Source organism: Lathamus discolor, unplaced genomic scaffold (assembly GCF_037157495.1).
Source record: "Lathamus discolor isolate bLatDis1 unplaced genomic scaffold, bLatDis1.hap1 Scaffold_76, whole genome shotgun sequence".
In the NCBI taxonomy this organism is placed as follows: Eukaryota; Metazoa; Chordata; class Aves; order Psittaciformes; family Psittacidae; genus Lathamus; species Lathamus discolor.
Window position 1 is genome coordinate 209,259 of NW_027069388.1, and position 14,583 is coordinate 223,841.

A 14,583-nucleotide genomic window follows, 5' to 3' on the forward strand; every position below is an offset into this window, starting at 1 on the left:
GGGGGAGGCGCAGCTGCCCCTTGGGGGCTGTGGGGTGGGTGTGGGGTGTGTCTGGCTATAGCAGCAGCTCCGCGGTGTCCGGTCATGGGATGGGATGGGATGAACGGAGCTGAAAGCTCCTCCGGCTCCAACCCCTGCCAGGGACCCCTTCCACTGGAGCAGGGGGCTCCGAGCCCCTGTGTCCAACCTGGCCTTGGACACAGCCAGGGATGGAGCATCCCCAACTTCTCCCTTCACCCCCTGCCAGTGCCCCAGCACCCTCATGGGGAAGAACTCCCCAAGATCCCATCACCTCTTCCCTCTCCCTCCCCATCCCATCCCTGCCTCCCTTGGCCCAAGCCCCCTTGAAGCAGGAAGGATCCGGCTGCTCCCAGGAGCTGCCGTCGTGGCAGCCCCGGCTCCGTGCGCCGCTCACAGCTCCCTCCGGATGTGTCCCTCTCGCTCCGCAGCCCATCGCCGAGTACGACCTCAAGGACGTCGCGTACAAGGTGCGGGGCCCCAGGAGCCACGAGCTGCTGGTGCTGGGCGCCTGGGACGAGCCCTTGGTGCTCAGCTTCGAGGAGGAGCGGGAGGCGCAGAAGTGGTGGACGATCGTCAGCAGCTCCCTGCGGGAGGTGCAGAAAGGTCCGTGCGGGATCTGAGCCCGGTACCCACCATCCCGGCGTGATCCAAGCCTCCCAGCTCTGGCTGCATGAGCTCCCATGGAGGGACCTTCAGGGGGCTTCCTGGGGGTGCTGGAGCACCCAAGGAGGTGCTGGGGCATGGGAGGACGTGTGGGCAGTCAATGGGAGCAGAGCTCCCTTCATCCGCATTCCGGGATGCAGCAGCATCCCTGCAGCAGCATCCCTGCAGCAGCATCCCTGCAGCAGCATCCCTGCAGCAGCATCCCTGCAGCAGCATCCCTGCAGCAGCATCCCTGCAGCAGCATCCCTGCAGCAGCATCCCTGCAGCAGCATCCCTGCAGCAGCATCCCTGCTCCATTGGAGCAGTGGCAGCCCCATGAACCCCTCCCGGATTGGGCGCAGTGGGGATGGTCCCAGCCCCGTGCGCTGCTCCGTGGAGGGGGAACACAACGGGAGGAAGGATTTGGGAGCGGGGGGAGCAGCCGGGAGCCCCCGAGCTGCCCCCTCTGACACATTCCTGCCTCTCCACAGTCTTTGAGAGCGCGTTGGCAGCCGAAGCCCTGCCTCCCCCCGCGGGTGCCAACCCCATCCCTGGGGATCAGGGAGCGGAGGAAGCTCTGACCACGGAGCTCCGGGAGAAAGGTACCTGGGAGGTTCCATGGATCCGGGGGGGGGGGGGGGGTCCTGGTGCTCCCTGGCAGAGAGCACGGAGCTGGGAGCTGCTGCCGGCCCCTGCCTGCTCCATGGAATCATTGAGGCTGGGAAGGAGCCTTTAGCTCCTCCAGTCCAGCCATTGCCAAGGCCCCCGCTGCCCCCCGGCCCCAAGGGGCTCCTCCGCCTGGCTTTTAGATGCCTCCAGCCCTGCCCTGCTGCCCCCACGGGGGTGTTTCTGTACAGAGCTTCTGCTGTTGAACCCCTGAGCTCTGCCAGGGATGGGGCAGCCACAGCTTCTCCCTTCAACCCCCCCCAGTGCCCCAGCACCCTCATGGGGAAGAACTCCCCAAGATCCCATCACCTCTTCCCTCTTCCTCCCCATCCCATCCCTGCCTCCCTTGGCCCCAGCCCCTCTCCAGGCTCCCTGCAGCCCCTTCAGGCCCTGGAGCTGCTCTCAGGTCTCCCCTTCAGGACCCTTCTCTTCTCCAGGCTGCCCCCCCCCAGCTCTCCCAGCCTGGCCCCAGGGCAGAGCTGCCCCAGCCCTCGCAGCAGCCCCGGGGCCTCCCCTGGAGGCCTCCCCCACGTCCTCCTCAGGCATCCTCTGAAGGCTGATTCAGGGCCAGGTTGGACCCAGGGGCTCGGAGCCCCCTGCTCCAGGGGAAGGGGTCCCTGCCCTGCCCGTGGTTGGAGCTGGAGGCGCTTTCAGCTCCCTTCATCCCACCCCATCCCAGAGCTCCGGGGCCCTGGGGGCTGCACCTCGCGCGCACGGAGCTGTGCCTCTGGGTGCTGGCTCTGCAGGGGCCCCCCATGGCTCTCCCTGCTCTCCCCCGCAGAGGACCTGGCCCTGCACCTCGCCCAGGCCATCGAGTTCGGGGACGAGGAGGAGGCCTCGCGCTGCGCCGGGGCGCTGGCCCGGCACCAGGCCTTGCTCAGCATCCTGCTCCGGGACAGCACCTACCCCCCGGAGCACATCAGGTGAGGGACGGGGCCCTGGGGCCTCCAGGAGCACAGCTCCCGGTTCAGGCACATCCCGGCATGGGGCATGGATCCCTCCTGGGTGCCCTGGAGCGCAGCTCCACTTCCTCGGCATCCCAGGATGGAGCTGGGCTCCAGGAGTCCCTCCTGTGTCCCCCGGGGGCAGAGCAACTCCATGGATCCCTGCTGGTTGGGAGCAGCTCCATGGATCCCTGCTGGGGCAGAGCAGCTCCATGGATCCCTGCTGGTTGGGAGCAGCTCCATGGATCCCTGCTGGGGCAGAGCAGCTCCATGGATCCCTGCTGGTTGGGAGCAGCTCCATGGATCCCTGATGGAGCAGAGCAGCTCCATGGATCCCTGCTGGTTGGGAGCAGCTCCGTGGATCCCTGCTGGTTGGGAGCAGCTCCATGGATCCCTGCTGGGGCAGAGCAGCTCCATGGATCCCTGCTGCTTGAGAGCAGCTCCATGGATCCCTGCTGGCTGAGAGCAGCTCCATGGATCCCTGCTGGTTGGGAGCAGCTCCATGGATCCCTGCTGGTTGGGAGCAGCTCTGTGGATCCCTGCTGGTTGACAGCAGCTCCATGGATCCCAATGACCCTGTAAAATGGGTTCCCTGTGAGGTTTGGGATGGGGCCAGGAGCTGCTGCTGGGTTCCTGTCCCATCTTTCCGGGAGGGGATGGATCCTGGTTGGAGCCCAGAGCCGGACTCGTGGGCCCTGGGCAGCAGCACCCGCGCCCTCCTCATTCCCGGTGGCTGCCAGCCCTGACGCCCCCGTGTCCCCCCAGGATGAAGGTCGGGGTGGAAGACGCCACCTCCTCCGCCAGCATCACGCTGCTGGTGCGGGCGCACACGACCATCGCGGCGCTCAAGGAGCAGGTTCGGAGCGGGGCCGGGACCGGGAGCGCGGCGGTGAACGGGGGGGTCCCGCTCGGGGTCAGCTCCGAGCGGCTCCGGTGCAGGTGTTCCGGGAGTACGGGTTCCACCCGCGGGTGCAGCGCTGGATCATCGGGCAGTGCCTGTGCCGGGACGAGCGCTCCGTGTTCTCCTACGGCATCCGCCGGGACGGGGACCCGGCCTTCCTCTACCTGCTCTCGGCCCGCGCGGCCGAGCTGAGCCCGCAGCGCCTCGAGGAGGACCAGGCACAGCTCCGGCTCCACAGCCCCCTGCCCGGAGCCAGCGCGGCCACAGGGCAAGGTCTGCTCCCCACCAGCATCCCCTGGGCCGGGGGTCGGGGATGGCATCAGCCGGGGTGGGAGAGGGCCTCAGGCTCACCCCCAGTGCCACCGGCCCCAGCACTGCCCAGGGCTCCGCTCGCCCATGGCCCCCTCCGCCGCCAGCCCTGCCCTGGCTCCAGCCCTTGAGCACCCTTTAAGTGGATGAACCCTTCCCAATACCCCCCTAACCCTGCCCTGGGGCAGCTTGAGGCCGGTTCCTCCTGTCCCATCCCTTAGGAGCAGAGCCCATCCCCTCCTGGCTCCATCCTCCTGGCAGGCACTTGTAGGGAGCCATCAGGTCCCCCCGGAGCCTTCTCTTCTCCATCTGACCCCCCCCAAGTCCCTCAGCCTTTGCCCATCCCCGCTGTGCTCCAGGCCCTGCCCCAGCTCCGATGCTCCTCATCCAGTGGGACCAGCTGGTGTTAACCTCACCTCCCCTTCCCCATGGTCCCTCCAGGCTGTGGGACTGAGGCCGCTGCGAGGATGGACACTGGGGACATCGGCCGGTTCCTGGACTCGCTGCAGCTCGGTGACACCCTTGGTGCCCAAGCAAAGCCTCCCTCCCCCAGCCCTCCCTCCCCAGAGCAGGTACAGGGTCCATGGGGTGCCCCCATCGCTGCCCCGCGGAGCCCCAGCTCCCCCTTGTCCCAGTCTGGGGGTGCTGGGGTCTGGCTGCTCCCTCCGGGTCTTCCTGCCCCATCCCCTTCCTCCCACCGGTGTCTCAGGCCGGCCGTGTCCCCCTTCCTGCGGCAGGGGTGTCCATGTCCCGTATCCCATATCCCATGTCCCTGTCCTGCAGTTGGGATGGCCATGTCCCATATCCCATGTCCCTGTCCTGCAGTTGGGATGGCCATGTCCCATATCCCATGTCCCTTTCCTGCAGTCGGGATGGCCATGTCCCATATCCCATGTCCCTTTCCTGCAGTCGGGATGGCCATGTCCCATATCCCATATCCCATGTCCCTGTCCTGCAGTTGGCATGGCCATGTCCCATATCCCATGTCCCATATCCCATGTCCCTTTCCTGCAGTCGGGATGGCCATGTCCCATATCCCATATCCCATGTCCCTTTCCTGCAGTCGGGATGGCCATGTCCCATATCCCATATCCCATGTCCCTGTCCTGCAGTCGGATGGCCATGTCCCATATCCCATATCCCATGTCCCTTTCCTGCAGTCGGGATGGCCATGTCCCATATCCCATGTCCCTGTCGTGCAGTTGGGATGGCCATGTCCCATGTCCCATATCCCAGTCACTGTCCCTGCAGCCAGGCTGCCCATGTCCCATCTCCCTGTCCCATGCCCTGTATCCATGCCCCCTGTCCCATCTCTGTGTGCCCTGTTCCCTGAACTCGGGATGCCCATGCCCCGTGTCCCATCCCCATCTCCCTGGCCCCTGCCCTGTACCCATGGCTGTGCCCCATGCCCATGGCTCTGCCCCATACCCATGGCCGTGCCCCATGGCCCTGCCCCGTGCCCACGGCCGTGCCCCATGTCCCTGTCCCATACCCATGTCCTTGCCCCATACCCACAGCTGTGCCCCCTGTCCCTGCCCCATGCCCATGTCCCTGCCCCATACCCACAGCTGTGCCCCCTGTCCCTGCCCCATGCCCATGTCCCTGCCCCATACCCACAGCTGTGCCCCCTGTCTCTGCCCCATGCCCATGGCCCTGCCCCATACCCATGGCTGTGCCCCCTGTCCCTGCCCCATGCCCATGTCCCTGCCCCATACCCACAGCTGTGCCCCCTGTCCCTGCCTCATGCCCATGTCCCTGCCCTGTGCCTCATGTCCCTGCCCCATACCCATGCCTGTGCCCCCTGCCCCATACCCATGTCCCTGCCCCGTGCCCCATGTCCCTGTCCCATACCCATGGCTGTGCCCCCTGTCTCTGCCCCATGCCCATGTCCCTGCCCCATACCCACAGCTGTGCACCCTGTCCCTGCCCCATGCCCATGTCCCTGCCCCATACCCATGTCCCTGCCCCATGTCCCTGTCCCATACCCATGGCTGTGCCCCCTGTCTCTGCCCCATGCCCATGGCCCTGCCCCACACCCATGGCTGTGCCCCCTGTCCCTGCCCCACGCCCATGTCCCTGCCCCACGCCCGCGGCCGTGCCCCCTGCCCCTGCCGCGTGCCCACGGCCGTGCCGCTGTCGCCGCAGCCGGGCTGGCCGTGCCCGCAGTGCACGTTCATCAACAAGCCCACGCGCCCCGGCTGCGAGATGTGCAGCGGGGCCCGGCCCGAGGACTACGTCATCCCCCGCGCGCACCGCCCCGACGAGCGCGAGCGGCGCCGCCTGCAGCGCGAGCAGGAGAGCATGCGCCAGTACCAGCAGGTGAGCGGCGCCCGCGGCCCCGGGCGCCAGCGCAGGCCCTATGGGGCCAACGTGGGCCCTATGGAGTCACTGCGCTCCCTATGGAGCCAATGTGGTCCCTATGGGGCCACTGCGCTCCCTATGGGGCCAACGCGGGCCCTATGGGGCCAACACGGTCCCTATGGAGCCACCGTGCTCCCTAAGGGGCCAACATGGTCCCTATGGAGCCACTGTGCTTCCTATGGGGCCACTGCGCTCCCTATGGGGCCAACACGGGCCCTATGGGGCCAACGCGGGCCCTATGGAGTCACTCCACTCCCTATTGAGCCAATGTGGTCCCTATGGAGTCACTGCGCTCCCTATGGAGCCAATGTGGTCCCTATGGAGTCACTGCGCTCCCTATGGAGCCAATGTGGTCCCTATGGAGTCACTGCGCTCCCTATGGGGCCAACGCGGGCCCTATGGAGTCACTGTGCTCCTTATGGGGCCAACACGGGCCCTATGGAGTCACTGCGCTCCCTATGGAGCCACTGCGCTCCCTATGGGGCCAACGAGGGCCCTATGGAGTCACTGCACTCTCTATGGAGCCAACACGGGTCCTATGGGGCCAACGAGGGCCCTATGGAGCCAACGTGGTCCCTATGGAGCCAACATGGTCCGTATGGGCCATCACAGTCCCTATAGAGTCACCATGCTCCCTATGGAGCCAACATGGACCGTGTGGTGTCACTGTGGTCCCTATGGAACCACCATGCACCGTATGGAACCAACGTGGTCCCTATGGAGCCACTGTGCTCCCTATAGAGCCAATACGGTCCCTATGGAGTCACGGTGCTCCCTATGGAGCCAGTGTGGGCCCTATGGAGCCCCCGTGCTCCCTATGGAGCCAATGCGGTCCCTATGGAGTCAATGCGATCCCTATGGGGTCATGGTGCCCCTATGGAGCCATGCGGTCCCTATGGAGCCAATGCGGTCCCTATGGAGCCAATGCGGTCCCTATGGAGCCGCCGTGCGCCAGGACAGGAGCAGGGACTGGGCTTCCGGAGGCTCTGGAGGTGCCAGGGCAGGGAGCAGGAGGAGGCTCCGTGGGGCTGAGCGGTGCCAGAGCAGAGCCCGGCTCCTTCTCCCATCTCTTGGCACCGGCCCGGGGCACGATCCCTGCGCCGGCGCCGCGGGATCAGGGAATGGGCTTGGGATGGAGGGACCTGAAAGCTGCTCCTGCCCCGTCCAGGCTGGTCCCCTAGGGAAGGGGGGGGCTCCGCGGGGAGCCCCATTCCGGGCTGCGGTGGGGCTCAACTGCGCCCTCGGCTCCCCGCCGAAGGAAAGGAAAGGATTGAGGCTGGAGAGGAGGCTGCGGGGTCCCCGGAGGCCTTCATCCTGCTCCCCTCCGGGTCCTGCTGAGCGCCCCAGCCCGGGATGCGGGGTCCCCAGCCCTGCTCATGGGCTCCCCCCCCCCCTCGCTCAGGCCCTGCATGGATGCGGGATCGTCCCCTGGGGGGCTCCTGGGGCACGGCGAGGGCTTGGACGCATCCTTTGGCTGACGGAGCCACCAGTTGCTGCCTGCCCCCGTTGTGCCACCGCATCCCCATCACCTCCCTGCGCTGGGGCTGCGGGGACACCGGGAAGGGCCTTGGAGCCCGCAGGGATAGGGATGGGGGCGGGCGCCGCAGCCTCCCCTGCCCTGAGCCCCACTGGGGGGGGGGGGGCTTGGGCCCCTCGGGTCCTTCCTCATTAAAGCCTCTTCCCCCCCCCCCCCCCCCAGCACGGCTCCGTCTCCCTGTGCCGGGGGCTCCGTGGCGCTGGAGGGGGTCCCTGGGGGGGCACCAAGGGCACGGGCCTGGCTCGGGGCCCCCCCAACCCGGATCCAGGCTGGGGGAGAGGGGCTGGAGCCTGAGGAGCAGGACCTGGGGGGGGGGGGGGAGAACCCCACCGTGTGCTGGGGGCACCCGGAGCTGGAGCAGCGGCGCAGGGGGGGGATCCGGGGATCCTGCCCCTCTGCTGCTGAAGGGGAGACCTGAGAGCAGCTCCAGGGCCTGAAGGGGCTGCAGGGAGCCTGGAGAGGGGCTTGGGCCAAGGGAGGCAGGGATGGGATGGGGAGGGAGAGGAAGAGGTGATGGGATCTTGGGGAGTTCTTCCCCATGAGGGTGCTGGGGCACTGGCAGGGGGTGAAGGGAGAAGTTGGGGATGCTCCATCCCTGGCAGTGCTCGAGGCCAGGTTGGACACAGGGGCTCGGAGCCCCCTGCTCCGGTGGCAGGGGTTGGAGCTGGGGGAGCTTTCAGCATCCTTCATCCCAGCCCATTCCCTGGCTCTCCGGAGCAGACGGAAGCATCGGGCCCTTCCTTTGGGGGCTGCACCAGAGCAGGGCTCGGGGCTCCCCATGACGGGGTCCAGCCCCACTGTGGGCAGTGCCGGCGCCATGGGGGGCCGGGGCTCTGACCGGGGCTGTCCCGCAGGCGCTGGAGGCCGAGCGGCTGCAGAACCTGGAGCAGCTGCTGCAGCTGGAGCAGGAGGTGCTGGTGCCCAACCGGGAGGCCCTGGAATGTCTCATCTGCTTCCAGAGGGTGCCCCCGGGCGAGGGGGTGCTGCTGCGGGAGTGCCTGCACAGCTTCTGCAGGTGAGAGCTCAGCACCCGGACCCCCCCTCATGGTGACCATTCCTGACCCCCCCCATTGCAGTGACCGGCCCTAAACCCCCCCCAGTCTTTATGGTGACCATTCCTGACCCCCCCCCATCTTCATGGTGACCATTCCTGACCCCCCCCATTGACATTCCTGACCCCCCCCATTGCAGTGACTGGCACTAAACCCCCTCCTCTTCATGGCAGCCATTCCTGACCCCCCCCCCATTGCAGTGACCGGCCCTAAACCCCCCCCCAGTCTTTATGGTGACCATTCCTGACCCCCCCCCATCTTCATGGTGACCATTCCTGACCCCCCCCCATTGCAGTGACCGGCCCCTAAACCCCCCCCAGTCTTTATGGTGACCATTCCTGACCCCCCCCCCATCTTCATGGTGACCATTCCTGACCCCCCCCATTGCAGTGACTGGCACTAAACCCCCCTCCTCTTCATGGCAGCCATTCCTGACCCCCCCCCATTGCAGTGACCGGCCCTAAACCCCCCCAGTCTTTATGGTGACCATTCCTGACCCCCCCCCCATCTTCATGGTGACCATTCCTGACCCCCTCCCATTGCAGTGACTGGCACTAAACCCCCCCCCATCTTCATGGCAGCCATTCCTGACCCCCCCCCCCCCCATCTTCATGGCGGCCATTCCTGACCCCCCCCCCCCTTGCAGTGACTGGCACTAAACCGCCCCCATCTTCATGTTGACCATTCTTAACCCCCCTCCCCATGTTCATGGTGGCTATTCCTGACTCCCCCTCCCCATTGCAGTGACCGGCCCCTAAACCCCCCCATCTTCATGGTGACCCATTCCTGACCCCCCCCCCATGTTCATAGTGACCATTCCTGACCCCCCCCATTGCAGTGACCGGCCCCTAAACCCCCCCCACCATCACAGTGCCCATCCCCATCCCCTCACCACCATTGGGACCATCCCCGAGGCCCCACCGTTGGTGGCGACCGGCCCCAAAACCCCCTCCGACCCCCCTCCCCCCCCCCCCCCCCCCCCGCTGCGGGCCCCATCCCTGGGCTCCCTGACCCACACCCGCGGTGCCCCGGTGGGGCCGGGCAGGGAGTGCCTGCGCCAGGTGATCACGTTCAGCGAGGAGCCCACCGTGGCCTGTCCCTACCGCGACGACTCCTACGCCTGCAGCAGCCACCTGCAGGAGCGCGAGATCCGCGCGGTGAGTGCGGCGCGGCCCCCCCGGCACGGCCCCGGCATCACCGCCGGTGCTCCCACCTCACCCCCCCCACCTCTTCCCCCCCCCCCCCCCGCAGTTGGTGTCCCCCGAGGAATACCGGCGCTTCCTGGAGCGGAGCCTGGTGCTGGCTGAGCGCCGCAGCCACAACAGCTTCCACTGCCGGACGCCCCGACTGCCGCGGGTGGTGCATCTACGAGGACTCGGTCAATGAGTTCCGGTGCCCGGTGTGCCAGGCCCTCAACTGCCTCCTGTGCAAGGTCTATGTCTTCAGCTCAGCCACCACCTCCAGAACACCTCCTAAACCCCTCCTGCGCTCCAGCACCAAACCTCCACCAAACCTTCACCAAACCTCCACCGAACCAGCACCAAACCTCCACCAAACCAGCACCAAACCAGCACCAAACCAGCACCAAACCAGCACCAAACCTTCACCAAACCAGCACCAAACCAGCACCAAACCTCCACCAAACAAGCACCAAACCAGCACCAAACCTCCACCAAACCACCTCCAACCTGCCACCAATCCACCAGCAAACCAGCTCCAAACCCCCCTCAAACCAAACCAGCTCGAAACCACCATGAAACCACCAGCAAACCACATCCAAAGCACCACCAAACCACCAATAAACCAGCACCAAACTGCTGCTAATCCAGCAGCAAACCAGCTCCAAACCCCCTCAATCCAAACCATCACCAAACCCCCTCAAACCAAACCATCACCAAACCCCCTCAATCCAAAGCATCACCAAACCCCCCACCAAACCAAACCATCACCAAACCCCCCCAAACCAACCATCACCAAACCCCCCCCAAACCAAACCATCACCAAACCCCCCCCAAACCAAACCATCACCAAACCCCCCCAAACCAAACCATCACCAAACCCCCCCCAAACCAAACCATCACCAAACCCCCCCCAAACCAAACCACCTCCAACCCCCTCCCAGCCACCCTCCGGCACAGCCCCATGGGTGCTCCCCATCACGGCTCTTACCCCCCCCGTCCCCCCCCCCAGGCCATCCACGAGGGCCGGAACTGCCGCCAGTACCAGGACGACCTGGAGGTGCGGGGCGCGGAACGACGCGGCGGCGCGGCAAACCAGCGCCATGCTGCAGGTGGGACCCGGGCCGGGGGGGTGTGGGGGCACTGGGGGGGGGGCAAGTGGGGTGGTCCTGGCTCGTGCCCACAGCCCCATGGTGTCCCCACAGACGCTGGTGCAGCGGGGGGACGCCATGCACTGCCCCACCTGCCTCATCGTGGTGCAGAAGAAGGACGGCTGCGACTGGATCCGCTGCGCCGTGTGCCAGACCGAGATCTGCTGGGTCACCAAGGGGCCGCGCTGGGGCCCGGCGGTGAGTGAGGCCCCCCCCGAGCCCGCAGCCCCACGGCCGTGGTGCTCCCACCGTGACCCACACGTGTGTCCCCCACGCAGGGCCCCCGGTGACACCAGCGGCGGGTGCCGCTGCAACGTCAACGGCCAGAAGTGCCATCCCCGGTGCCAGAACTGCCACTGAGCCGGTGCCGGCATCGCCTGGCGCTACCGGAGGCCACGGCCAAAGGAGAGGATGGACACGGACACGGTGGTGCCGCAGGGCCCCTTATGGCAGCGGCACATGGCGGGTCCAATGGAGCCAGCAAAACCCCCCCCCCATCCCAATGCTCGGAAGCGACGGCGGCCGCGGCACAACCGGCACCCGCTGAGCCTCGATGAACCCAGGCTTTATTGCAGCACCCGGGGGTGACGGGGGAACCGCGGCAGTGGGGACACCCCACATCCCCCCCTACTTGGGGGGCCGATAAACCATCTTCCTGCTCTTCAGCACCGACCACTTGTGCCGCTTCAAGTAGTAAAGGAGGGAGATGAGGAGCCCCGAGATCATCAGCATCTACAGGGGGAGGAAGCACCTGAGCTCAGCCCCGCGGCTCTGGGCACGTGTGGGGGCTCACTGCGGGGCACATGGGGTCCCCGTCAGCCCCCCCAGTGCCCAGGACCCACCTTCAGGCCCATCCGTTTGCGGTGGTCGTGCTCTGGCTCCGCTGCCCAGCGCAGGAAGGTGCAGATGTCCTTGGCAATCTGGGACATGGTGGCCGGGGGTGCCTTGGTGGGGAGGGGCGGGGGGTTACAATGGGGTGAGCAGCACCCATGGGTGCGGGCACAGTCCTGAGCCCTCTTGGGATCAACCAGGGTGCAAAAGGCTTTTAAGCAAGGCCCCCACGGCCCCAGGCACCGCGTTGGCACCTTGAGGTACCCGCAGGGAATGAAGCAGCCTCTTCCCTGGATGCAGCCGCCGGCAACCCTGGTGATGGATGAAGTGTCCCTGCTCCCCTCACCCTGCCCTGGGGCAGCCTGGGGCCGGTTCCTCCTGTCCCATCCCTTGGGAGCAGAGCCCAGCCCCTCCTGGCTCCGTCCTCCACTTGTAGGGAGCCATCAGGTCCCCCCGGAGCCTTCTCTTCTCCATCTGAACCCCCCAGGTCCCTCAGCCCTTCCCCATCCCCGCTGTGCTCCAGGCCCTGCACCAGCCCCATTGCCCTTCTCTGGCCCCGCTCCAGCCCCTCAATGTCTCTCTTGCAGTGAGGGGCCCGGAGCTGAGCACAGGATCCGAGCTGCGGCCTCCCCAGTGCCCGGTGCAGGGGCACAATCCCTGCCCCGGCCCCGCTGCCGCACCGGGGCTGGTACAGGCAGGATGCGGCCACGGGCACAAGCTCCTGCTCAGCTCCATCCCCCGGCACAAGCAGCTCCCGTTCCTCCCCAGCCTGCAGCGTTCCATGGGGCTGCAGCAGCCGGGGGGGCAGGACCCAGCCCCACAACCACCCCCCCCCCCCCAAGCCCCGTTCCCCTCTCACCATCGTCGTACTCGAGGATCTCGCTGTAGATGGGGGGGGCCATGCCGATGGCCTGCCCCGGGAAGTAGGGGTTGTAGTGCAGGCCCTCGCGCACCGTCACCCCCCGCCGGCGGCTCGCAGTACCCGGTGAGCAGCGAGAAGACGTAGTCCTCCCCGCCGTGCCTGCGGGGCCGCGTCAGCACCGGGACCCCCCGGGGCCAGGGCCATCCCCCAGAGCCCCCCGAAGCAACCCCCTTTAACCAGGGCTGGGACAGGCTTTAACTGGGGTCTGCTGGGGTTTAACTGGGGTTTGTGGGGTTTAACTGGGGTTAACTGGGGTTTGACAGGGTTTAACTGGGGTTTGGTGGGGTTTAACTGGGGTTAACTGGGGTTAACTGGGTTTTGATGGGGCTTGACAGGGTTTAACTGGGGTTTGGTGGGGTTTAACTGGGGTTTAACTGGGGTTTGACAGGGTTTAACTGGGGTTTGGTGGGGTTTAACTGGGGTTAACTGGGTTTTTGATGGGGCTTGACAGGGTTTAACTGGGGTTTGGTGGGGTTTAACTGGGGTTTAACTGGGGTTTGGTGGGGTTTAACTGGGGTTAACTGGGGTTTGATGCGGCTTGACAGGGTTTAACTGGGGTTTGGTGGGGTTTAACTGGGGTTTGATGGGGCTTGACAGGGTTTAACTGGGGTTTGGTGGGGTTTAACTGGGGTTTAACTGGGTTTTGATGGGGCTTGACAGGGTTTAACTGGGGTTTGGTGGGGTTTAACTGGGGTTTGGTGGGGTTTAACTGGGGTTAACTGGGGTTTGATGCGGCTTGACAGGGTTTAACTGGGGTTTGGTGGGGTTTAACTGGGGTTTGGTGGGATTTGGCAGGGTTTAACTGGGGTTTGATGGGGCTTGACAGGGTTTAATCTGAGGTTTGGTGGGATTTGACAGGGTTTAACTGGGCTTTGGTGGGGTTTAACTTGGGTTTGGTGGGGGTTTAACTGGGGTTTGATGAGGTTTAACTGGGGTTTTATGGGGTTTGGTGGGGCTTGATGGGGTTTGGTGGGGCTTGATGGGGTTTAACTGGGGTTTGGTGGGGTTCAACTGGGGTTTTGTGGCGTTTAACTGGGGTTTGATGGGGTTTAACTGGGGTTTGATGGGGCTTGACAGGGTTTAACTGGGGTTTGGTGGGGTTTGACAGGGCTTAGCCAGGGTTTGATGGGCTTTAACTGCGGTTGGATCAGGGCGTAACCAGGTTTAACCAGGGTTTGATGTGGTTTAACCAGGCTCTGAGAGGTTTAACCCGAGCTTGATGGGGTTTAATGGGATTTAACTGGGGCTTAATGGGCTCTGCCAGGGTTTTAACTGGACTCTCAACAGAGTCTGCCTGGGGTGTGATGGGGTTTCAGCCACGTTTAACTGGGTTTAACTGGGCTGTGGCGGGCTTTGAGGGAAGGCAGCCAGGGCTTAACAGGGTGTAAGGTTTAAGTGGGGTGTGCGGGGTGTAAGGGGGGTGTAAGAGGGGTGTAAGGGGGGTGTAAGGGGTTGTAATGGGGGTGTAAGGGGGGTGTAAGGGGGGTGTGACGGAGGTGTAAGGGGGGTATAAGGGGCTGTAAGGGGGTGTAAGGGGGGTGTTACGGGGGTGTAAGGGGGATATAAGGGGGTGTAAGGGGGGTGTAAGGGGGTGTAAGGGGGGTGTGATGGGGGTGTAAGGGGTTGTAATGGGAGTGTAAGGGGGGGTGTGACAGGGGTGTAAGGGGTTGTAAGGGGGGTGTAAGGGGGTGTAAGGGGGGTGTAAAGGGGGTGTGACTGGGGTGTAAGGGGGGTGTAAGGGGCTGTAAGGGGGGTGTAAGGGGGGTGTGACGGGACTGTAAGGGGGGTGTAAGGGGCTGTAAGGGGGGTGTGACGGGGGTGTAAAGGGGTGTAACAGGGGTGTAATGGGGGTGTAAGGGGGGTGTAAGGAAGGGGGGGGCAAGGGGGGTGCAAGGGGGGTGCAGGGGGGGCACGAGCTGCGCTCCAGGGCCGCGGGGCTCACCGGGCATTGACGATGTAGCTGAGGTCGGGCGGCAGAGCCCCGTTGTTGGCGGCGCGCGCGGCCTCGCTGTTGGGATACGGCTTCGGGAAATAGTCCGAGATCTTCCCGGGCCGCAGGAACATTTCA

General features: G+C 65.4%; 2 protein-coding genes across 2 annotated transcripts; one reads left to right on the forward strand and one right to left on the reverse strand.

The window, feature by feature from the left end:
* Positions 1–58: 58 nt before the first annotated feature.
* On the forward strand, positions 59–11,475 carry LOC136006871 (ranBP-type and C3HC4-type zinc finger-containing protein 1-like). The gene is given in 14 exon segments (XM_065664912.1): positions 59–624; positions 1,155–1,265; positions 2,111–2,252; positions 3,039–3,129; positions 3,213–3,447; positions 3,925–4,055; positions 5,629–5,802; positions 8,236–8,396; positions 9,479–9,590; positions 9,685–9,774; positions 9,776–9,865; positions 10,624–10,677; positions 10,679–10,723; positions 10,817–11,475. Coding segments are annotated over 14 exon segments (2,157 nt in total). The 5' UTR covers positions 59–209; the 3' UTR covers positions 11,123–11,475.
* Positions 11,312–14,579, reverse strand: LOC136006868 (cytochrome c1, heme protein, mitochondrial-like; the record flags this gene model as incomplete). Its single annotated transcript, XM_065664908.1, is given in 5 exon segments — positions 11,312–11,494; positions 11,605–11,702; positions 12,450–12,555; positions 12,557–12,614; positions 14,458–14,579. Coding segments are annotated over 5 exon segments (489 nt in total), but the record flags the coding sequence as incomplete, so codon positions are not given.
* Between the last annotated feature and the right edge of the window lie 4 nt (positions 14,580–14,583).